Source organism: Lithobates pipiens, unplaced genomic scaffold, assembly GCF_037356315.1.
Source record: "Lithobates pipiens isolate NorthernLeopardFrog02 unplaced genomic scaffold, aLitPip1_a1.2 Scaffold_18, whole genome shotgun sequence".
NCBI classification, from domain to species: Eukaryota; Metazoa; Chordata; class Amphibia; order Anura; family Ranidae; genus Lithobates; species Lithobates pipiens.
The window spans coordinates 110501735-110527250 of record NW_027507758.1 but is presented as its reverse complement, the minus strand read 5'-3'; the positions used below and the strand labels follow the sequence as shown (position 1 = coordinate 110527250).

General features: G+C 42.2%; 2 protein-coding genes across 3 annotated transcripts in view; one reads left to right on the top strand and one right to left on the bottom strand.

Moving 5' to 3' along the window:
* The window catches only part of DZANK1 (double zinc ribbon and ankyrin repeat domains 1), an 86285-nt gene extending 82579 nt beyond the window's left edge, over positions 1 to 3706 (bottom strand). For both annotated transcript variants that reach the window (XM_077485999.1, XM_077486000.1), the window contains exon 1: positions 3546 to 3706. The gene's annotated coding sequence lies outside the window, so the exon portion shown is untranslated. The remainder of the gene's footprint in view (positions 1 to 3545) is intronic.
* A 296-nt stretch (positions 3707 to 4002) lies between these two features.
* Positions 4003 to 24983, top strand: POLR3F (RNA polymerase III subunit F). Its single transcript, XM_077485997.1, has 9 exons — positions 4003 to 4164; positions 11486 to 11603; positions 12002 to 12069; positions 14511 to 14578; positions 15398 to 15510; positions 16548 to 16691; positions 17566 to 17673; positions 21984 to 22175; positions 24590 to 24983. The coding sequence occupies exons 1-9, from the start codon at positions 4109 to 4111 to the stop codon at positions 24665 to 24667; spliced, it is 945 nt and encodes a 314-aa protein (XP_077342123.1). The 5' UTR covers positions 4003 to 4108; the 3' UTR covers positions 24668 to 24983.
* The last annotated feature ends 533 nt before the right edge of the window (positions 24984 to 25516 follow it).

The window sequence follows — 25516 nt, the reverse complement described above, 5'->3', positions numbered from 1 at the left end:
ACTAACAAGGTTAGGCTCTATAACCACACAAGGCGCACTGAGGTTGGGGATGGATGAAGAGACAAGGTAGCATTGCAGGGAGACAAGAAGTGGTATGAGCCACCCGACAATAATTCAGCCAAAAATTTGAGCTGAAACCGGACCTGACACGGTGAACGGGACACACCGGACCCCTGCTGTGAGCTGCATGCGACGATAGCGTGAACCCAGCCTCAAAGGAGAAGGTGGGTACTGATTAGACATGTGCACTGACAAAAAATGTGTTCATTTTCGTTTCATTTGTTTTTTTGCTTTTTTTTGAAAATTCAAAAATTTGGAATTTGGAAAATGCGGAAATCTGAAAAAATTAGAATTTTCACATTTCCGAATTTTGAATTTGCGAATTTTCAAATTCTGAATTTTCTAATTTCCAAATTTCTGAATTTTGAATTTTGAATTTCCCAATTTCGAATTTCCAAATTTCCGAAAATTTGGAAATGTGAAAATATAAAAATGTGGAAATTCGGAAATTCTAAATTTCGGAAATTAACAAATTTGTAAAAATTTCTTAAAAAACTAATTCGGAACTAAACGAATTGCACATGTCTAGTACTGATACCACAAAACAAGAGGAAAGAAAAAAATAAGGACTGCTGCCTTCTAATCAGGACACACTACAAAGACCAAATAAGGGAGAAAAAAAAACAGAATAAAAGATGCAAAGGCCGCAGAACTGCACTGGTGCTTGGATCATTTTCTGCTCAGGCACCCAGCGCTGTCACATGGGGGAGGGGAGACAATCTTCATCCCTAAGGGCTCATTCACACAGGTTGAGCCACCTAAAGAGGGACATGCAGACGCTTGGGGCCGTGGCAACAATTAAACCACATATCGCATTTGGCGCCAAACATGGCCAAGTATATAGGGTTGCGATGCAACTGCGCTCAGTGTATGTGGTTGCTGCACAGTGGTTAAGGCTTTTTAGGGTTAAAACAGGTGGTGGGGAGGTGACAAATTGCCTCCTCACTACCCGTCAAATACCAGGGCTGCCACGTGTCAGAGCAAGTCCTCAGAAAGCTCCAAGTCAAAGCTTGCTTACACAAGGCTTCTTCTCCTTACCTGGAAAAGAGCGCCGGGAGAGTAAAAGGAAGATGAGAATGTGCTGCTGGTGGTGACGCCGCCGTTTAAAGCTGAACTCCAGGAAACCTAAAAATCATCCCTTAGTGTGAGGCTGGGCCTGCAATGTAAGGGTTAAAGGTAATTCACCTTAACCACTTAAGGAATAAAATTACTTAGAACCCCCAAACATTATACATTTTTTTTCTAACTAGAGAATAAAATGGCGGTCATTGCAATACTTTCTGTCACACCGTATTTGCGCAGCGGTCTTACTTTATTTGGAAAAAATACACTTTTTTTAATTAAAAAATAAAACAGTAAAGTTAGCACATTTTTTTCTATATTGTGAAAGATAATGTATTATACAGGTTTCTGCACCCCCTCCCCCCTGAAAGGTGCCAATTGTGGCACCGAAGGGGGGGGAGGGTTCCAATGAGCGGAACTTCCACTTGAGGGTGGAACTCCACTTTAAATGCTCATTCCTCTACTCCTGCAGACTTTCCTGCATTGTTAGACCTGTTCCCGTTTTGCTATAGCCACAGTTTTGCTTTGAAGTGCTTGTAAACTCTTACTTTTACCCAGTGACGTGATGGGCCTAAGTACCTGCTTTTCTGCAGTTTTTCTTCACCTGCTTTTCTGCTTTTCTTCACTTCTCTACAGCTGTTTTTATAAAGCTTGTCTGAGCTGTCAGAAAAAAAGGGGTGGAGATCTGACGTTACACTTTGCAGACCTCAGTGAGGAGAGCTCTGAATGGTGATTGGAGGGAATGGACACAGCCCCTTCCACATGGGATGTTAATCTGCTGAAGGTTCCTCCCCGTCACCTTTTTTCTCTTGGTGTCAGGAAAACTTGTCAGAAGTGATCCATGCTGATAGGAACTAAGCAACAGACAGAAATGACACTTAGTGCTTTAAATTGAGACAAATACACACTATAGAGGGCTTTGTTCATATTTCATGTCTGAGGTTTAAAATCACTTTAATTATCCTACTTGTACAGGCGGCATAGAGTTCTTCTCCCAATTCTCTGAATCCCTTCTGACTCCCCTCTGTCAGCCTGGCTGCCTTGGTAGAGGAGGGAGCGCCAACAAGGGATGGGCCATGGGAACCTTTGAGTGATGTCACCAATCAGGCATTACCAGCCATTGTCAGAGTGCTTTCTGCGATGCATACTAGCCCATTATGCTTTTACTTTGCAGGGGAAAAAAGAGAAAGTAAAATCCATCAGGGTTTACTTCTTCTTAAAGAGTAATTTGATTTTGCTGGAATTCTACTTAAAGCTCACCATACACAATACAGTCTGATTGTACAACCTCCTTTAGATCTACCATTAATCATGCAGCCTAATTGGAGCCAGACTGACCTGATGGATTAGGTGTGTCCAGCTTTTGTATAGTTTTGATAAATCTAAAAGAGATTGTACCATTAGATTATATAGTGTATGGCCACCATTACAATAAAGGTTTAACATCCACATCAGAAATGACCCAACAAAATCATATCATCTGATCTTCAATCAATTTACTTTGTTGTAGGAGAAAACTAGAGAAGGAGTCTGCTCTACACACAGATATGCCCTCTGTGTTGAGCAGTTTCCTGTTCATTCACAAATGGAAGCATAGTAAACATGGTTTACTATGCTTCGGTTATGAATGAACGCAGTGAGTGAGTGTGTTCATTGCAGGGGCGGACTGACCATTGGGCTACTCGGGCACTGCCCGAGGGCCCCGTGCCACTAGCGGGCCCCATCAAAGTTGCCAGCCTCAGTAAAACCATGGAAAGTATGTAAAAATCTGTGTTTTTTTTTACATCTGTCTCTGAAATGTCCCTTACCGACATCCCTTTGGTCTAAAAATCCCGAGATTATAGCTGCCCCACCTCTCCAGTACCTTCTCAGCCAATAGAAACATGTCTGTGTATACTGTGTGATTGTATACTGTGTGTGTGTGTGTTTGTGTATACTGTGTGGCCCCATAATGTCTGATTGCCTGGGGGCCCCATAATCTCCTATTGCCTGGGGCCCCATGAGTTGTCAGTCCGCCCCTGGTTCATTGTGTTCATTTAGAAAAGGAAGGGGCTGGTAAATGACATGTTTACTAGACCCTTCCCCCACTCTCCATCCCTAAACATCCCTGCAGCAGCTGGGGGAAGAGAAGTGGAGGGAAGCCAGCAGCGCTGCAAGGCAGGGATCCAACACAGGAAGCCCGGGCACAAGGGGGAATCGGCACCGCACACAGTAATTAGAGTGTGCCCAGGCACAGCTGGCACACCTGGCACAGCCCCTACGCACACGTATGGTGCCCGCTGGGATCTGAAGATGCAGAGGGGACAATAGAACACAACCTCTGACCTGTGCTCTATGACAGCCCATGTTCTGTGCACTGTGTGCTCACTGCAGCCATACACACTGTGTGACTAATACACAGGAGACCCCCTCCCTACATATACCTTGATGTAATGTCACACAGCCTCCACAGGACCCTCAGTGCTCAGCAGATCCCCTGTCACTCCCGGATCCCGTTACTACAGACGCTTCTCCCGGTGGAATCTTCGAAGCAACCAGAACCGTAATTGGCAACCTCCCATCGCCTAGCAACCAAAGATGCGAGCTCATATCTCCACCCACATCCCTCCCTACCAATCAGCTTGCAACATTCCACCCGGAAGTACCTTTCACGGGACAGCCTGAACTCAGGGGCCATGTTTGCTAAGGGCAAATGAACTCAACTTGTAATGAAAATCAAATTATGTCAGGTTTAAACCATAACCGCTTCACTTTGTGCAAAAAATAATGATAATAATCATACAACATAAGTGCTTTATTAGTCTTTCATATGTTAGACCATGTGCTTTTAATGAAGGGTATACTTTTGCCCTAACACAAGATGGCTGCCAGAGAATCCTGAGCACCGATGCACAGGCGCAGTTGATCCTGCTCGGTGGAGTGTATGGAGTGTGTGTAGAGGAGTGATCGGCGTGCACCAGGCAGAGTGGGAGAGAAGAGCTGGGAGATGGCGGATGGGAAGGTGAAGCAGGAGAGCGGAGACGCTACTGACACAGAGAACAGGTGAGGCGTTGTCACCCATGTCACTGTCCTGCTTCTCTTCCTTCCAAGCTGGCTTTCTGATGGACATGACTGTGTGACTCCCGGCCTACTATACTGGAGTGTGCAGGACCCTCACACTGTGCTTGTATGGGTCAGGAGGGATCGTTCTGCTGTGACCCCCCCCCCCCCCCCCATGTGATTAGTCCTGCATTCTTGTGACCCATATATATCACTTCCAGGTTCTGAAGGGATCCTGACTTAAATGTCAGGATCCACCCAGATGTCAGAACCTGCAGGCCCTCCACAGACCAGCACTCCAGTGAGCGATGGAAGGGCAGAGCAGAGAGCCGGTGTAATGTCCAAAAATGTCCCCCCATCAGATAGTGTCCGCTGTGTGCTGCACAGGCGCAGCACGGAGCAGAAGGAGATTTGGAAAATCTCCGAAGATAAACAGCGCCTGCGCCGTGAGTCCAGGTGCAAGCGTCACCATCCAAGTGGACATAGGGCTGCACATATTAGAGGGCCCCTTGTGGGCTTGCTTCGCTCGCCACGCTTCGAGCACGGCCTCGCCTTCGGCTCTTTTTATTCTAACTCTATGTCCACTTAGATGGTGGGGCTAGAACCTGGACTCACGGCACAGGCGCTGTTCATCTTCAGATATTTTCGGAACCTGCTTGTCCTGTGTACTGCGCATGCGCAATACACAATGGAAACTATCTGACGGGGGACACTATTTGACAAGACACCGGTGATCACTAGGACCAGTTCACACTCATCCTAACCACGACACTACCTGCCTGGAGTTTGCCTGTTCTCCCTGTGCCTGCGAGGGATTTCTCCGGGTACTCCGGTTTCCTCCCACACTCCAAATGCTGGTAGGTTAATTGGATTCGGTCTAAATTGGCCCTAGTCTGTGTATGTATGAATGTGAGTTAGGGACCTTAGATTGTAGCTCCATGAGGGCTCAGGGCAGAGACTGATGTGAATGTAAAGCGCTGTGTAAATTGACAATTGTAATCTGATGCGGGAAACGCACAGGCATCACTGCATTTCCTGCACCACATAGCAATCACACTGTGTTAATGCAATCTGCTGCCGGCGTCAATTAAAAGTTAATGATTGTAAACGATCACCTTGTAAAACCCATTCAGTTTATAATAGAAATTAAATGCACAAATTTTTGTGTGTGTATATATGTGTGTGTGTGTGTGTGTGTGTGTGTGTGTGTGTGTGTGTATATATATATATATATATATATATATACATACATACATACATACATACATACATACACACACAGTGCCTTGCGAAAGTATTCGGCCCCCTTGAACTTTTCAACCTTTTGCCACATTTCAGGCTTCAAACATAAAGATATAAAATTTTAATATTTTGTTTAGAATCACCAACAAGTGGGACACAATTGTGAAGTGGAACGAAATCTATTGGATTTTTGAAACTTTTTTAACTAATAAAAAAATGAAAAGTGGGGCGTGCAAAATTATTCGGCCCCCCTTGCGTTAATACTTTGTAGAGCCACCTTTTGCTGTGATTACAGCTGCAAGTCGCTTGGGGTATGTCTCTATCAGTTTTGCACATCGAGAGACTGAAATTCTTGCCCATTCTTCCTTGCAAAACAGCTGGAGCTCAGTGAGGTTGGATGGAGAGCGTTTGTGAACAGCAGTTTTCAGCTCTTTCCACAGATTCTCGATTGGATTCAGGTCTGGACTTTGACTTGGCCATTCTAACACCTGGATACGTTTATTTGTGAACCATTCCTTTGTAGATTTTGCTGTATGTTTGGGATCATTGTCTTGTTGGAAGATAAATCTCCGTCCCAGTTTCAGGTCTTTTGCAGACTCCAACAGGTTTTCATCCAGAATGGTCCTGTATTTGGCTGCATCCATCTTCCCCTCAATTTTAACCATCTTCCCTGTCCCTGCTGAAGAAAAGCAGGCCCAAACCATGATGCTGCCACCACCATGTTTGACAGTGGGGATGGTGTGTTGAGGGTGATGAGCTGTGTTGCTTTTACGCCAAACATATCGTTTTGCATTGTGGGCAAAAAGTTTGATTTTGGTTTCATCTGACCAGAGCACCTTCTTCCACATGTTTGGTGTGTCTCCCAGGTGGCTTGTGGCAAACTTTAGACGAGACTTTTTATGGATATCTTTGAGAAATGGCTTTCTTCTTGCCACTCTTCCATAAAGGCCAGATTTGTGCAGTGTACGACTGATTGTTGTCCTATGGACAGACTCTCCCACCTCAGCTGTAGTTCTCTGCAGTTCATCCAGAGTGATCATGGGCCTCTTGGCTGCATCTCTGATCAGTCTTCTCCTTGTCTGAGCTGAAAGTTTAGAGGGACGGCCAGGTCTTGGTAGATTTGCAGTGGTGTGATACTCCTTCCATTTCAAAATGATCGCTTGCACAGTGCTCCTTGGGATGTTTAAAGCTTGGGAAATCATTTTGTATCCAAATCCAGCTTTAAACTTCTCCACAACAGTATTATGGACCTGCCTGGTGTGTTCCTTGGTCTTCATGATGCTCTCTGCGCTTTCAACAGAACCCTGAGACTATCACAGAGCAGATGCATTTATACAGAGACTTGATTACACACAGGTGGATTCTATTTATCACCATCAGTCATTTAGGAGAACATTGGATCATTCAGAGATCCTCGCTGAACTTCTGGAGTGAGTTTGCTGCACTGAAAGTAAAGGGGCCGAATAATTTTGCACGCACCACTTTTCAGTTTTTTATTTGCTAAAAAAGTTTAAAATATCCAATAGATTTCGTTCCACTTCACAATTGTGTCCCACTTGTTGGTGATTCTTTACAAAAAATTCAAATTTTATATCTTTATGTTTGAAGCCTGAAATGTGGCAAAAGGTTGAAAAGTTCATGGGGGCCGAATACTTTCGCAAGGCACTATATATATATATATATATATATATATATATATATATATATATATATATATATATATATATATATATATATATATATATATATATATATATATATATAATATACACTTTTTTATTTATGTTTTACTTTTTTTTATAAGTGATCACATTCCCTCTGTTCTCAGCTGCATAATAGCTGGCGGGAGGAGAAGCAACAGCACACTGAGCTTCCCAGTGAATGGCTTTGCAGGGTAGTGTCAGCCTGCTCTTGGAGGAGAGCATGCTGAGTTCCCATCATAGTGTGGTCACATTTTTTTCGGAAAAGTTTTATTTATTGCTTTTAAACATAAAAAGTATACACAAGATCCAATGGGCCACACACAGAACTATTTACATTTCTAAAGCATTGACTCTCCTCCTCCTTCCCGACCCTCACTCAGTGAAAGGATCTAAATAATGATAATAAGGCCCCCTTTTCCTAATGACAGTCAATAGTACATTTCAATATGTCAAATAGTTACATGCATGTTAAATCTCACAAGAGGTGCATTCCAATAGGTGCCCATCAATCCATCACCCTTTAGTGTGGTCACTTTTTAATAGGGAAGCAGGGGGACTGGCATAGCTGAGGGTTTTCACACAAAGGAAGCAATACAAAGAGAACAGGAGACTTTCTCATACAAGTACATGGTACACAAGGCACATATCAGGAATATGAAGTGTTTGGGTAACAAACGCATTAACGACACCCCAAAAGCAGGGCACAGAACGCAGTGTGTTTGCCTAAATTGGATCTCATTCAGTATGAACACCTATGTGATCTGATTCCAGTGCGGCAAAAAAAAAGTGCCTGCACCTTTTTGTTGTGTTTGAGGTGCTTTTGGAGCCACACAAAATGATGAGCTCAAATTACACTGCACAGAATCGCATGTGTTTCGCACAGGAATGCAGTGTTATTCCTGTGCAAATCAAATGCGATATGACGCATCACATCACTGTGAACCCAGCCATCGGCACTGACTCTCTTCTCACTGAAGATTGAGAACTGAGCGGTCAGCAGTCTTTGGTCGCTCTGTTCTTGGCCTTGGAGACAACGGTGGACAGATGCAGCATCAGCCTTGGTGAGTAGGATTGTGTTTTTTTTTTTTTTTTTTTTTTTATATTCCCAAGCTTCTTTTAGGCTGGGTTCACGCTACTTTGAATTGGATGCGGGTTGTCTCTATGCAGCTGGTTCACACATCTCCGGAGCAGCTCCGATGCGAATAGTATAGGAGCCCTGTGCATCTTCTGGTCTGTTTCAGCTCCAAATTCAGGCAAAAACTGAGACTGAAATCATATCTGAAATGGTAAACAAGGACCCACTGGACCCCTGCTGTGAGCCGCTCCGCGCTCTAGTGTGAACTCAGCCTTAAAGAGGAAGTAAACCCATCATTTTAACCGTTTTAAAAAAACAGTTACATTGTTTGTGCTCTCATCCAAACTGTCACACCATTCAATGGCCGATGTCATAACTGATCAAATGTGCAGCACTATGGCAGTTGAAGATTAAACAGAGGCCAAGATAATGGCTTCCTTGGCTAAAACTGATAGGAGGGTTTACTTCCACTTTATCCACTTACGACCGCCGCACGACGATGTATGTCCCTTTTTTGAAGAGGGATATCTCGTTAACGGCAGCAGCTGGTGCCACAACCGGGTTATCCATCTCTTCAGGAAGCGGTTCGGTAAACGATAATGGTGGTCTCTGCGACAGTTACGCTGTGAGATCACCGTCATCAGCGGCGGGAGAGGTGCTATCCCCCCCTTCCGTGTCCTCCGCCGCTTACCGGAGCTGAGGCGATTGGGTCCTGGCACTTCCTTGGTATGGAGATGAGTGAGAGGAAGATGGCCCCCACCCATCTCCATACCATGACAGGGCGGAAGCGTAGTCAAAACATCACTTCCGCCCATACCTCTTAAAGGCACATTTTTTTTAAAATGACACTTTTTTTTTATATTGCATTTAAGTCCAAATATGAGATCTGAGGTCTTTTTGACCCCAGATCTCATATTTAAGAGTATCTGTCATGCTTTATTCTATTACAAGGGATGTTTACATTCCTTGTAATAGGAATAAAAGTGACCCAAATTCTTTTTTTTTTTTTTTTTTTAAACAGTGTAAAAATAAATAAAATAAGAAAAAAAAAAAAGCGCCGTCCCGATGAGCTTGCGCGCAGAAGCAAACGCATACATGAGCAGCGCCCACATATGAAAACAGTGGTCAAACCACACATGTGAGGTATCACCTCGATCGTTAGAGTGAGAGAAAAAAATTCTAGCCCTAGACCTCTTCTGTAACTCAAAACATGCAACCTGTAGAATTTTTTTAAATGTCGCCCATGGATATTTTTAAGTGTAAAGGTTTGACGCCATTCCACGAGCGGGCGCAGTTTGAAGCGTGACATGTTGGGTATCAATTTACTCGGCGTAATATCATCTTTCACAATATAAAAAAAAAATGGGGCTACCTTTACTGTTGTCTTATTTTTTTTATTCAAAAAAAAGTGAATTTTTTCCAAAAAAAAGTGCGCAGCAGTAGCTGTTTCTCACCAGCAGCCCACTGACATTTTTACTTGGTGCCCAACTCCAGGAAACTTGAAAATTCTCCTCTGCAGTGTATTTTATTTTTTATTTTTCGTTTTTTTTGCAAGCACTGCAAGGGTTAACTGTATGGGGGCATGGAAAAGTAGATTTACTTACCCAATCCTCCACTCTCCAGGTCCTGCACCTGCTCCGCTACACACTGACCACAGGGGGGCGCTTGCAGTTCAGTGTTGCCATTTACACTATACTTTGCAATTTTGTAAATGGATGCAAGGTGTTCTCTGATTGGGCCAGGTGGAGAGGAGGGGTGGTGATGTCACAATGCCTTATATTCATTTAAAAAAAATACAAAGCATTCTGTGCATGGAGACAGTACCAAGTAAGCAACCCCTGGTGGTCAGTGTGCAGAATGAAAGGTGCTCAGAACAGGGCCTAGATGGTTGTAGCTATTACTGTAGTAGCAAAGACTACTACAGTGACTGTTGGCGGCCCATAAGGTATGAGATATTCATATTTTTATTGTGCCAATCTAAATATGATGTAAAAATCATAGCTGGCTAGCTGTGGGCTCAGCTTTAACTGGCCGCACACACTGTTGTATTATTCATACTTTCTGGAAAAGATCAAATGTATAACATCTAGGAATGCACCGAAATTTCAGCCGCCGAAACATATCGGCCGAAAATACCCTTTTCGACAATTTTCCGAAAGAGAAAAACGGCCGATAATGGAGCCGAAAATGGGGCGTGGCCTGGGTGGGGGGGTGCGGGGCTCCGCCCCCCGCCTCTGGTGACGCCCATCATGGGGGTATACTATAGCGCAGGAGAGCCACCGCCTGTTTGATCACAGCGCCGGGAACATCACAGCTTTCATTTCAATAGCTGTGTGTTCCCGGCCGTGCCGTCACACACAGTCCCTCCCCCTTGTCCGGGCACTTTGATAGACAGATCACCCGCAGGATTGGATGGATGATCTGTCTATCAAAGTGCCCGGACAAGGGGGAGGGTCTGTGTGTGACGGCGCGGCCAGGAACACACAGCTATTGAAATGAAAGCTGTGATGTTCCCAACGCTGTGATTAAACAGGCGGCGGAGGCGGCTCTCTTCCCTGCACAGGCTGGCTGCAAAATGGGGCATGCTGGCTGCAAAATGGGGCACGCTGGCTGCAAAATGGGGCACGCTGGCTGCAATGGGGGACGCTGGCCTGCAATGGGGGACACTGGCTACAGGACATGTCCTGTACCACATCCTCTGTCTCTGACCATCTCCTGTACCACGTCCTCTGTCTCTGACCATCTCCTGTACCACGTCCCCGGTCTCTGACCATCTCCTGTGCCGTGTCCCCGGTCTCTGACCATCTCCTGTGCCGTGTCCCCGGTCTCTGACCATCTCCTGTGCCGTGTCCACAGTCTCTGACCATCTCCTGTGCCGTGTCCACAGTCTCTGACCATCTCCTGTGCCGTGTCCACAGTCTCTGACCATCTCCTGTGCCGTGTCCCCAGTCTCTGACCATCTCTTGTGCCATGTCCCCAGTCTCTGACCATCTCTTGTGCCATGTCCCCAGTCTCTGACCATCTCTTGTGCCGTGTCCCCAGTCTCTGACCATCTCCTGTATAAAAATATTTTTTTTAAATATGTTTTGTTATTGGTGCTGTTTCGGTATCGGTTTCGGTTTTCGGCCTAGTGTATTTCATTTTCGGTATCGGTTTCGGCACCAAAAAACCCATTCGGTGCACCACTAATAACATCTGTATTGCATTATCAAATCATGTATTTTATTTATTTCTGAAGCTGAAATCTCTCGATAAAATACACACTTTAATGGCATTATTATTATTATTATTTTTTGCATTTAAGGATTATAGAGCTGTGCCAGCAGTTTCCTCATGGAATTACAGATCAAGTTATCCAGAATGAGATGCCACACATTGAAGCAAAGCAGAGAGCAATGGCTATCAACCGCTTACTATCAGTTGTAAGTTTTAGAGGATGGGAGATAAGCGTGTTATAAGATGCCATTAAAGGCATGTTAAAGCTGAACTTCGTGTTTCATTTAATTTTAAATAGTTCATTTAGACCCTGGTGGTACAAAAGAACTATTTAATTCACTAAGGCTCCGTTCACAAATGGGCGATTTGAATTGCGGCGGAACTGCGGCAAAACACCGGATGCATTTGCGATGCCATTATATTTTATTGGCACCCCAAACGCGGTGTAATTCTGCCGCAATTGTGCAAACTTAACCGTGCAACACGTCGCCCAAAAGGAGTTCCCCTTTTGGACGACACGCGTATAATGTGTGTGTGTAATATATAATGTATGTCTTTTTTATATATGTATACTAAACAGTTTCATATTTTATTCAAATTTTAGGGTCAGCTGGATCTCCTTAGAAGTGGAACCGGCCTTTTGTACAGGCTGAAAGATACACAGACCGCTGGGTGAGCAATAATGACTAAACATTGGAATGACCCAAAAAACGAATTCCATTACATAACTATGCGGCCGATGTGTGTATGCTGTCATGTATTATAGTAGCATTAGCTACGTATGGTTAGCAGTGCCGTTTTACGACTGCAGTACATGCGACTTCCTGTCGGCTGCTAGAATTTGTTGTTATTGAAAGATTTTTTACGTTTAAAAATAAAAAAACACTTTTTTTGCCCCCAGAAATAGAGCCCCAGCCCCCCCCCCCCCCCACCACCCCACCACCACAAAATCCCCCACAGTACAAACCGTTACTAGACTAAAACAATACAGTATGCTTGTAGTAATTAAGGATGGAACAAACGTGTTAAAAAAATAAAAAATTAAATTAAAAAATAAAAGCAAGATGTGTATAATAGTATAATAAAGAGAAATGGTGATAACAATCAAGAGTTTTTATTTCCCACATCTCTTGGAATCAGTTCACCTACATGGAGTGTTGTCTCCGCTTCCATGAAAGAGCATTTACTTCATACGTGAAGACGATGAGAGGCCTCAAGTATCACAAGATCATCATGGGATTAGGACAACCAGTTAAGTAAAAATACAAGACGGAAGTTCTGTATTAAGGGCCGTACACACGGCTGTTCAGTTGGCTTCTGTTGAAGGGCCAATGCCTGAAAGCTCTGACCGGAGTGTTCTGGAGGGGGAGCCGCCCCCCTGTCAAAAAACAATAGCTCAGCAAGGGAAATCGCTGTACTAACATCAGATTGTTAGAACAGTGTCTCCTCCCGGGGTCTTTGTATTTATTATTCAGCCCGCTGGGTTGAACGAACAAATGAAAAAAAAAAAGCGGATAGTGTGAACCAAGATGTAGACTAGTAACCTATTCAAAATCAGAGCCGTAGGGGCTACACCTGAGGTATTTAGTCAGTCACCCTATTTTAAAGGGCTTCTGTCCGACTGGCTGCCATTCACATGGGCCGAATATCAGACGTTCGGCCTGTGTGTACAGCAGCTGGTCTGATAGAAGCCGGATGTTTGGTCAGCTTCTGTTGTACCGGCTGCCATAGACACAGGCAGAATGTCTGATATTTGGCCCATGTGAATTTAGTGGGGCAGCAACATTTAGCATAAGTGAATTTTTTAAGTTTTGCATTTCTCTTTAAACGTTATGTAGATTGTAAGGTATTTAAATCAGTCCATCACTTGTGTTTGGCACAAACAGGAGCAGGGTTAACTTGTCCTTATCCTGAGAGGGATCCGAAGCTCATTATCGGGGACATATTTGAGGGCAAGGAGTTCTGGTTATTGCCCAAAAACAACTGCTTCTTCTGCTAGAATTAAAGAAAGTCGGGCTGAGCGCACTTCTGCCGTTCAGGAGAACCGTTGTATTTTTATCAATGAACACAACGCTTCCTCTGATTGGCTGAGGTGCAAATCATGACGTCATTTGCCCGGCTCTCCACCTCAGCAATTTAGAGGAAGCTTTGTATTCTGAGATGAAAACAAAATACTTCTCTTGGATTGGGGGGAAGAGCTAAGCCTGAATCCCTTTGATTCTGGTAGCAGACAGGATGTCATCTGTACTCCTGCCAGTACACAGCACCACACCTCTGTATGTTCCAATTCTATTTCAGTATATTACAGTGCACAGAGCAGCTGAAGAGTTTATTAATGTACATCGTTTGTTTGAGCTAGCTTGGCCCAAACCATCTATTTAAAGTGATTTGAAAAGTCTTTGTTACTAAAAAAAAAAAAAACATCTACTTACCAGCTCTGTGCACAGACCGACCCCCCCCCCCCCCCCTCCCCCAAACCGCCTCTTCTTGGGAACCACCGACTGTGCTCTTGGCTCCCTCCTACTTTTGGTGTGCCACCATAGGAAGCTGCTTGTGTGTGCTTGATGTGTGCTAGATCCTGAGCTGCGCTGCCTGAATCCACAGACGCAGACAGTGCGACCTGGCCCTGCTCCTGTTCAGAGGATTTGACTGACATCAGCAGTAGCCAATGGCTCCCCCTGCCTCAGCAAAGCTTGTGAGAATGGGGAGAGCTGCTACAGACGGGCACAGCTCTAGATCAAGTGAGGACTTGCGTAACTATGACAGTGGGTGAGGGGGCAATACTAAAACCTAAATATTTAAATGCAGGGAATGCATTAAGTTAAAATATATATTTAGGCTTTATAATCACATTAAAGTGAAATGAAACCCGGGTTTCTACTTTAACTGTTCAGATGTTTAAATTAAATTAATGTCAAGCAAAGCACCTGTGTGATTAGGTTTAGAAGGAAGATACATTTTCCCCAAATATGCTGTTACTACATGGAGCGCGTTATCATAGGACTTTTTATATACAGTATACAGCCTCCTAATATTGTATAGGAAACAAAGCACAATTTCCCTAAGCAAACAATAATTTTGGGGAGACTTACTCTTCTTTTCTTTATTTGCAGTAAAATGAAGGGTTCCGACAATCAGGAAAAGTTAGTGTATCAGATTATTGAGGATGCTGGAAATAAAGGTATTCTTTTGTGAATTCGGTGTTATTTATTAACTTTTTTTTTTTTTTTTATTGAAATACCAAAAAGATTGAATTTTCCTAGAACCAGAATAAAAATCTACAGTAATGATCACAAATTGTAAATATTGCAGCACATTTAAAAATATATAGTACACAAAAGTCCCTGTCCCTCCACCTAATTAATACCGCAAAATTATGCATCCCCATGCATTAGCAGAAAAAAAACTCCATCTACTACCGCTGAATGGCTTCAGCACATTAAGAAAATTGCGGAAATGGAGGAACTAATCCATTAGGCTAGAGAGACCCCCACCTCTTCCTGTAAAATATGGGCCTAATTACCATTTTTTTTTATTTTTTATGCTGGATAATATATTTACCTTTTTGTTAGGTACATCGACTGTAACAACTGGAGTGCCTACCTCGTTGCTGTTATTTCATGATTTGCTTTTCTTTGTCTTCCCTTGACCATCTGTAACTGTTAGGGTCGGTTCACACTGGGACGACTTGTCAGGCGACTTAGACAAGTTGCGTCCCGTTCTGTACAATGGAACCGTTCTAATCGGAGCGAAACAAGTCGCTCAAAAGGTTCCTGTACGACTTTGGGGCCGACATCAGGTGACTTGCATTGACTTCTATAGAGAAGTCATTTTGCAAGTCGCCGCAGCGGTCATATCCAGGTCGCCTGAGGCAGTCGCTCTGCAAGTCGTGCTGCCTCAGTGTGAACAACTTTGCTTTCAACAAGCCATCGGGCAATATGTGGAAGCTGTGCCGCTGCAACTACTATACATACATTTTATTTGTTCGTGTTTTTCTTAGGTATATGGAGCAGAGACATTCGATACAAAAGTAATCTCCCTCTCACTGAAATCAATAAAATCCTAAAGAACATGGAAAGCAAGAAGCTAATTAAAGCGGTCAAGTCAGTAGCGGTAAACTAATTATGAATTTATTTACAGTGTACATACCTGCACCATATGTAAGATTGCTTATGTATGTGGAATTTATCATTGACTGCATTACATGGCATATTTGAGATTAACCTAATTGTGTGTGTCTGTGTGTATTATATCTATACCTAGATATACCGCGTTTCCCCAAAAATAAGACCTACCATGATTTTCCAGGCGGGCTGCAATATAAGCCCTACCCCGAAAATCAGCCCTAGATTTAAAGTGCTTGTAAAATCTTATAATCCACTCTATTGCAGTACTGTACAATGTGAGTGTTTCTGTAATATAATTATGCCAAATACCCTCTTCTCCCAGCTGTCAGCGGGGGATCTGGACCCATGCAGTGCTCGAAGCGGGGAAGAGAGCTCTGGCGGGTCACAGAAGCACCCAGCAGCTCTGCAACTAAGGTATTTGGCACAATTATATTACAGAACCACTCGCATTGTACATTATATAGTACTGTGATAGAGTGGATTATAGGATTTTACAAGCATTTTAACTCACTATGCTAAAGGCTAATAACTCCTGAGCTGACAGGCAGGGAGGGAGAGGGAAAGAAAACAGAGGGCACAGGAACGAGAAAAACACATTACATGATAAGACCTATCCTGAAAATAAGCCCTACTGTGTCTGTCTTTTGTTGCTAAAATTAATATAAGACCCGGTCTTATTTTCTGGGAAACGCGGTATATATATCAGGATTTTAAATAAAAAATAAGCAGAAAGTGCAGGGCTTCATCACATTCAGTTGTTTGAAAAAAAAAAAAAAATATATATATATATATATATATATATATATATATATATATATATATATATATATCATTTTCACACACAGCTTATTTTTTTTATTATAACATCTGCTGTGTGTGTGTGTGTGTGTGTGTGTGTGTGTGTTTTTTTTTTTTTTTTTTTTTTTTTTCCATTATTAAACTTTTATTTGTTTTTTTTCATTATTAAAATTATTATTATTTTTTTTTCCAATTGTTTTAAGCTTGTGTGTTTTTTCATATCAGGCTTCAAAAAAGAAAGTGTACATGCTATATAATGTACAGCCTGACCGCTCGGTGACAGGAGGAGCATGGTACAGTGATCAGGACTTTGAGTCTGAATTTGTCGAAGTATTAAACCAACAGTGTTTTAAGTTCTTGCAAACTAAGGTGATTCATTTTGAATTTTATGTCTGTTTGGTTATGATGGTATACCGCACATCCATATTTGTTTGGATGTATTACAGATTTGCCATTTTTTATATTTGGAAAATGAAGTTGCTCAAACAATATCATTTTCACTAGGGGTGCATAACGTAAACCCAGTCTAGCTAAAACGGTGTTAACTTTTGACAGAATAGGAAATAATCGAATGGGTTACCCTTATTTCTGTCAAGTTTATTGGGGAGATCTGCCCTCATTATTATGTGGCGATCACTGCCACTAGTACAGAAAAAAAAGGGGATAAATAAATATTGACCTATGTGGCCAGAATAGGAGAGTATGGAATACCTTCAAAATGAGCCAAAATGCACAATTTAACAGGTGTCTCCGGTTGGAGAGATGTCCATCCACTTTGGGCCATGCCTTTGCCATCAAAATGACAGCTGGCAGGCAAGGGGATTCCTTAACAGGTAGACACGTGTACATAAATCTTCAGTATTAATTTAAACATCATCTCATCACTTGTTTTCCTGAAATGTTGTTAAATGAAATAAAATAAATTTGGTAATCTCATTTAGAACCAAGAGTGGATATCGCTCATTCATGTGGGCCATGGGGTGTATCTTATGTTGCCCTTTGGGGTTCCCTCTGCTTAAAGCTGTAGAGAGCTCAGTGATTGGAGTAGAGCTGACAAGTCAAGTAAATGGTCTCTCTTAGCTTTTTGTTCTACAACCCTATTTATTTCTATTGTACATATGTGTCATTTGTTCAAGTGTCTCCTAAATTTAAAAATAGAACCTCTTTTACCCAAATAAATTGCAGACCATTAACATCACTGTTTAAAGGAAGGCTTACTTTTTTCTTTCTCCAAATTTAACAGGCAGAAGCAGCCAGGGACAGTAAGCAAAATCCAATGATCCAAAGAAACAGTTCTTTTGCATCCTCCCATGAAGTCTGGAAATATATCTGTGAGCTTGGCATTAGCAAGGTACAAAATACAAGACTAAAGTTACGTAGGTGCTGTAGTATCCACAACTTGTGCCTGTAAGATGATCGATCTGTACAGATTTGCTATTGGTTGGATATTTGGAACTTTTATGTACAGTTATGCTCAAAAGTTTGCATACCCTGGCAGAAATTGTGAAATTTTGGCATTAATATTGAAAATATGACTGATCCTGCCAAAACACTGTCTTTTATTTAGCAATCACACAAAGCCATTTATTATCACAGTTTTTTTTTTTGATCCTTTTTAAATCATAATGATAACAGAAATCGCCAAAATGGCCCTGATAAAAAAGTTTACATACCCTGGAATGTTTGGTCTTGGTACAGACACAGAAGGTGGCACACACTGGTTAAAATGGCAATTAAAGGTTAATTTCCCACATTTCTGGCTTTTTAAATAACAATTAGTGTCTGTGTATACATAGTCAATGAGTTTGTTAACTCTCACATGGATGCACTAAGCAGGCTAAACACTGAGCCATGAGGAGGTAGAAAAGAACAGTCAAAAGAGGTGCGTAACAAGGTAATGAAACTTTACAAAGATGGAAGAGGATATAAAAAGATATCCAAAGCCTTGAATATGCCGGTCAGTACTGTTATTAAGAAGTGGATTAGGGGCTCTTTTGATACCAAGCCAAGGTCAGGTAGACCAAGAAAGATTGCTGCCAGGGTATGCAAACCTTTGAGCACAACTGTATATGTACCAGAAAGGGGTTACCATCTTCTGCATTATTTATACCTGGTTAGATTCATTTCAAAGTATCAAAGAATTTTCTCGGCCTATTTAGATCTGTGCATGTGTGTAGAGGTGCATTTTATTTTGTTGTATTTAGTGGTAGGCAGAGGCTTTGCCATGCATAAATGTGTGTTTTGACACGCATTAACAATGTGTTTTAAATTGGTATTTGGAATGGATAAAGGTAACCATTGACTTGCCAAGGCTTTTTATTACTTGTCAGTGCATCAAAAACACATTACCTGCCACTGACTTCTGTGGGCCTCCCAACGTATTAAAGCGGATTTCCGCCCAAAAAAAAAAAAATTTAAAGTCAGCAGCTACAAAAAGTGTAGCTGCTGACTTTTAATAAACAGACACTTATTTGCCTGTCCCACAGTCCAACTATGTGGGTGTACGAAACCTCGCTACTCTCCCCCTCCTCTTCACAGCACCGGCATTCTTACTGTGGGCACCCGGCTGTGGCTTTACAGCTGGGCATGCACTGTGCGTGCGCGAACAGCGCTGTGTGCTGTGAATGGCAGGGAGGGAGGGGGGAGAGGTGAACTTCCTCCTGGCGCCACGGAGCCCCGGGAGGAAGTGGGAACTTGATGCCTCTAAAAAGAGGCATAAAAACATTTTTATAAAAAACATGCTGCAGTGCTTAGATGGGAACAGACGCAATCTTTTTTATGGCGCACCACAACACATGCAATTTACGGTAGTACATCGTAATGCATGCACTAAAATGCAGCAGCGTTAAGGCTGGATTCACACCTATGCAGTTTAGTGCTTCTTGCATTTTTCAGATTTGCACTACAGAACGTATTCCATAGGAAATCCTGTTAAATGGACTGTAGTGCAAATCTGCAAAAAGCACTAAAACAGCATAGGAGTGAATCCAGCCTTAAGTACCGTTTAATCTAGTTTTTATATCAGTAAAAGAAATGTAAGCAGATAATGAAGCACACTGAATATAACCAATTAACCTCTAACTTGCAATGAGCATGAAGTCCAGAATTTGACATCCTCATTTCCCTTGTGTCTCTGTGCACCTACTCTCATTAAATACTGATTGACAGGGCAGCTTACATAGCAGAAAAAGGAAATTGCTAAACATCATGGAAGCAGACCTTTTCCTGGTTCAGGCCAGTTTTCTACCCAAAAGGGAAGGTTCCAATTGTTTTCATCATCCTTCCTCCACTACCACATTTGGCACTTTTTTTGGGTGGGTGTGGGGCCATGGCGATCTGAGCCAGATACTCTCCTTCCCCTGCAGTCTTCTGAAACACATCACATGTTCCAGAGGACTATTCACAAGGCGCAGTCTCGCACATGCGCTGCAGTAAACCTTGTGGCTTCACTGCCCTTTTCAGTTACTTGAGACGGCAGCGCCTGACCCCGAAGCAGATTAAATAATCGCTAGATCCCTGAAGAGGTACGTTTATTAAAAGTCAGCAGCTACAGTATTTGTAGCTACCGACATTAAAAAAATTTTTGGGGAGCCTGGAGCTCCTTTTTCAGAAGGATTAAAGTGGAGTTACACCTAAAAGTGGAACTTCTGCTTTAAGGACTGCTTGCCCCTTCTATGCCACATTTGGCATGTAATTTTTGGGAAGGTGGGGTAATGATTACCTAGTTTTGACAGGTATTCAGCTCTCACTTTTGCTCGCATTCTGCTTGTATTCAGCTCCCACTAGGCGCCTCGAGCAGAAGTTCCCCTCTTCCCCCTCTCTCCCTGCAATCTTCTGGGACAGGTCCCAGAAGATTGCCCGGCCATTGAGGAGACCCAACGCAACTCACGCATGCGCAGTGCGCACTCAGCTGTGAAGCCGCAAGCTGTCACAGCCGGATGCCCACACTTGGGATGCCAGTGCCGTAAAGAACCGTGGGAGAGAAGCGAGAGTTCGGGCGGCTGAATTTCTGGACCGTGGGACAGGTGAATGTGTGTTTATTAAAAGTCACCAGCTACACTTTTTTTAGCTGCTGACTTTTAATACACCCAAAAACTAGTTTAACTCTGCTTTAACATACATGTTTCTGGCTATTATACTTTTTTTTTTTTTTTTTTTTTTTCCAAGTAAGAAAGGAATAATTAAGAACGGTTAAACAGTGTTAAAGCAGAAGTAAACCCATTGATTTAACGGTTTTAAAAAAACAGTTACATTCCTGGCACGGGCTGGGAATGTAACTCATTGTTTGTTCTCTTAGCCAAACTGTCCAACCATCCAATGGCTGGTGTCATAACTGATCACATGTGCAGCATCATGGCAGTTGAAGATAAAGAGGCCAAGATGGCAGCTTCCTTGGCTGAAAATAAGAGGGTTTACTTCCACTTTAAGGAGAGTTTTTCCTACATCCATCTGCAAAGTGAAATTGGTTCTTAGGGTTCATACACACTTCGGCATTCTGATGCAATAAATAACATGCATTGTGATAAGACAACTCATTCATTTTGTGCCAAGAAAGGAAATGACCCATCCTTTTCAACAGGGTGCATCATAAAAGTTAGAAGGTGAAAAGTATGGAAACTTGGAGGTATGTGCACTCCCTGGACTTTCTGATAGGCAAAGCTTTGGCACTTCCTAATGGTGACTAAGCCTACCTGCCCTTCCTCCTGCACAATTTTGTTGGCAAGTGAGGTGACCCATTATAGTGATTTATCTGTCAGAATGCATGGTGGGGAAGGAAGTAGTGGCAGGCTCCAAGATTACCAGACAGGGTTGCCTGTCAGAATAGCTGCAACAGTTGGAATCGCATGCTTCCGAGGATAGTATTGTGTAAAAACCTTTATTTTCCATTCAAAAGTTTATTAAAGGTAACACATGGTACATGTAATCATAGTTAACATGAATATAAGTGAAATGGTGTCAAGTCAATGCTGTACAGATTATCAAAGGCCAAGTGTAAAAGAAAAAAAGTTTTCCTCTTCCCCTTTATAAACAAAACATCTTGTATATAAACCACTTGGAGTTGTTCACCTTGTCAAACAGTGAACACTTTTATGGTTACCTCATTATTATGACCTTGGGTTTAGTATTATTATAGATGTGTATAAAGGAAAGAAATGTAGAATTAAAGACTAGCTATAGGTGTAGAGGGGGGAAATAGCAGTAAGAGGTAGAGTGGGAGGAAAGGGAAGGAGGAAGTTTGAGCATAAAGGAGTGAAAAGGAGTAGCGTATGTATTTTACCAAGAGCATATCCATTCCTCAAAAAAACTGTATTTTCATGCTTTACTACATGCTATATTTCAGGTTAGGATCTCTTTAGGTTACGTTCACACTAGTGCGATTTAAGATGTGAGTAGAATCGCATGACAGCGGAAATCACATTGTTTTCAGTGGTGCACATTCACATAAATGCAACTCGGCATGGCTTAATTGATAAAAAGGTTCTTGTGCTACTTTGGTGCAATTCTTGTGTGTGTTGACCCCATAGAATATGCAAACGACATAATCGCACTGAAAATCAGATCACAGCAGTGTGAACCTAGCCTTAAGCAAACACAATAATGTGCATCTGTGATTTTAGACATAATATTTAATTCCTCTTTATCAATTTCTTTTTCTAAAAGGTTGAATTATCAATGGAAGACATAGAAACTATTCTAAACACACTGATTTATGACGGAAAGGTAGAAATGACCATAATTGCAGCTAAAGAAGGGACAGTGGGTAGTGTGGATGGACAATTGAAACTTTACAGAGGAGTGAACCCAATCATACAGCCAGCAGGATTAGTGCGTACACCTTGTGGTCTGTGCCCGGTAAGTTGGTCTATGTGGCCTGTGAAATCTCAGTTTTTACTTTTCACCTTTTGTGTACTTGCTCATGTCTGTATGAGCTTGTGGTATGGCCCTCTTACAGTTTTAGTAAAAAGCCATAAACATTTAGATTTTCTTTCATTCTCTGTCCACTGAAACGGTTGTCAGTGGGTGAGATTGTGACATCCTTTGCCCGCCACTCTACCTTGGCCAATCAGAGGACGCTTTGTATTCATTCAGGAAGTAGAGTGAAGCCTAACGGAGGCCCAGATAGCAGTAAAACCTGACAGGGGTTCTAACCCTTAACCACTATATTAAAAACTAACAAAAAATAAGTTGCTGTCTGGACATACACACACATAAAGCTGATCTGCCACTTTTTAGCAAAGTTTAAATAGTTAGTTTGGCCCAAGCTAGTCCAAAGGAACTATTTACTTCACTAAGAGATGCAGCAGCTCCCAGTGTTGTATAACCTGTATGCAGCCTCAGCTACATACAGTATACAGCGCTGTGTTCCATCAGAACTTCTTGTCCCACTCCTGGAGGCCTTGTATTCAATAAATCAAAACAAAACGTCCTCCGATTGGGTGAGATTGTGACATTGTTTGCCCACCTCTCTACCTTGGCCAATCAGAGGACGCTTTGTATTAATTTGGGGAATACAAAGCTCCCTGTGAGAGGCTGATCGGCACTTGTTTTTTATTTTTGGGAGTGGGCTAAGAGCTACTGCATCTTAGTGAAGTACCGTAAATCGTTTGGACCAGCTTGGTCTAATCCAGGGAATTGTCAAACTATGGCCCTTCAGCTGTTGCAGAACTACACGTCCCATGAGGGATTGTAAAACTGACATTCACAGACGTGACTAGGCATGATGGGAATTGTAGTTCCTGAACAACTGGAGGGCCTTAGTTTGGAGACCTTTGCTAACTGCTGAACCACTTTCCATCCAGTGTACATATTTTCTTTTTTTTTTTTTTACTTCCCTCATCCTAAAATATTTGTTTGTCGTTCAACGGAGTTGTACATTTTATAGATCACATTAAAAGGTGGAAAAAGTTCTGAAATGATTCATCTTTGTCTCATTGTTTTACATCATGTAAACCTGATATTTTAACAGGGGTCCGTATACTTTTTATATCCACTGTATATGCAGCCATGATCCTGATGTAATTTTTTTATTTTTAGGTCCAGCAACTGTTCTTTTGGTCAAAGTGATGCCAGCAGTTTTACAGCCACCTAATCACTTTTTCAGGCCCCCCTGGAGCTACCCATTCCACCAGGTAGCCTAGGACTGCTGCAGGTGGGCAGAATGGCTGCCCAAAGAGGATAAATATGTTTCTTCCTCTGACGTAGCGATGAGGATCTTGTCAGTTTGGTTTCGGTACAGAATTTTACCTGACCAATACAGGCCAGGGAAGCATTGAATTTTTAAACTGATCTTGGTTTGATCACTTGCCTTGGAAGGGTCTAATAGTAACACTAAAGGTTCATTTTTTATTTTTTTTTTAAAATAACAAACATATCATACTTACCTCCACCGTGTAGCTCGTTTTGCACAGTGTGAACCCAAACCTGCTCTTTTGGGGTCCCTCAGCGACTCTCTCGGCTTACCCACATCAGATAACCCCCCCCGTGAGAAGTGCTGTGCGGGGGGTTACCTTGCGGGCGTGCTCCCATGTCCAGCATTCGGCGTCCATAGATGGCGAATGCAGGACTCGGCCCCGCGTCATTGGATTTGATTAACGGCAGTGGGAGCCAATGGCTGTGCTGCTATCAATCTATCCAATCAACAGCCGAGAGCCCCCTAGCAGAGAGACAAGTTTGAGGGTTGGGGTAAGTAAAACGGGGGGGGTTGGCTGGGGGGCCGGTCACTGACAGGTGTTTTTTCACCTTAATGCATAGGATGCACTAAGGTGAAAAAAAACACAACCCTTTTAATCACTCAATAAAGAGTACCTGTCACAAATTATGATGATCATCAAATTTGAATAAAATAAATGTAAAAAAATTGAAAATGCCTCCCACCCCCATGCTCACACTTAAATGCAAACAATCACGTAGGTCCCGCATGCATATATAAACAGTGTGCACTAAAATGTAAAGTGCATTTTTCATGTAAATTTGCATTTGATAAACAGCTGCGCAAATTGGAACAGCCACCATTTTATTTTCCAGGGCATCTGCTTTCAGAAAATATATAATGTTTGGGATTCTGAGTCATTTTCTAGCAAAAAATGTTGATAACATATATATGTGGAAATTGGCCAGAGCAGCAAGTGGTTAAACTGCACTAAAAGCTGGAAATTAGCTTTAATGCTGCTGCCTACTGTAAAACCTACTTCATTATGATTATTGATATTCATCAATTGTTTGTACCTACACTTAACTTTCATTTGTCTTTTTGTTTTCCTGAACAGGTTTTTGATGACTGCCAAGAAGGTGGCGATATTTCTCCATCTAACTGTATATATATGTCTGAGTGGCTGGAGTTCTGATGGAGGCCTATTGCAAAGTAACACAGGGCAAGATCTCTACATATACACGTGACGCACTTTGGTGTATCCAACTGTACAAACTGTACTAAATTATTTATTTTAGATGTTTACAATTTTTATTGTTATTCAGATTCCTTTTTTGATATTACTTCAGTTAAAATCGTGGCCAAACCAGAGAGCGATGTAGTTTTATTTAACGCAATATTCCGCTATCAAGTTGTAAATGTGGTAATAAACATCTCGGAAAGAACCACGAATACTATGAAAAAGCACTTATTTTTAGTGAGATGCTAAATAAATGATAGTAAGGTATAAACATTTGCACGTCTTTTTAAAAAAAAAAAGAAAAAAAAGGTACTTGGAAGGCAGTACAAACATATTTTGAAATTGCATATGTAGATAGAAGTAAATCTTTGAGTATTTTATCCGAGATACATGCACATTTTGTATTTTTTCAGTGCTCACACTTTGAATGAGAGTTGTACAGTCATACAACACTGTACCCGTATGACATTTTTATCTTTGGTGGTGATAGCCAAGCTGGCCGTACATCTGGCTTCTGTCAAATGAGCATGACCGTAAAAAGTCTAATTAGTGCTCTCCCCCAATGGCTGAGAATTCTGATTGTTTTGTTCTGGTTCGGGGGGGGGGGCACGATAGCTCAGTGGGGAGATTGATGCACTAACATTAGTTTGTTAGTACATGATCTTCTCCCAAGCTCAAGTTTTTTTTGTTTTGTTTTGTCTTTTTGTTCAGCTCGCTGGGTTAAAAGGAAAAAAAAAAAACATTGATGGTGTGTACTAGGCTCAACAGCATGATTAGAGGAATCTTCTGTGCAACTAATGAGAT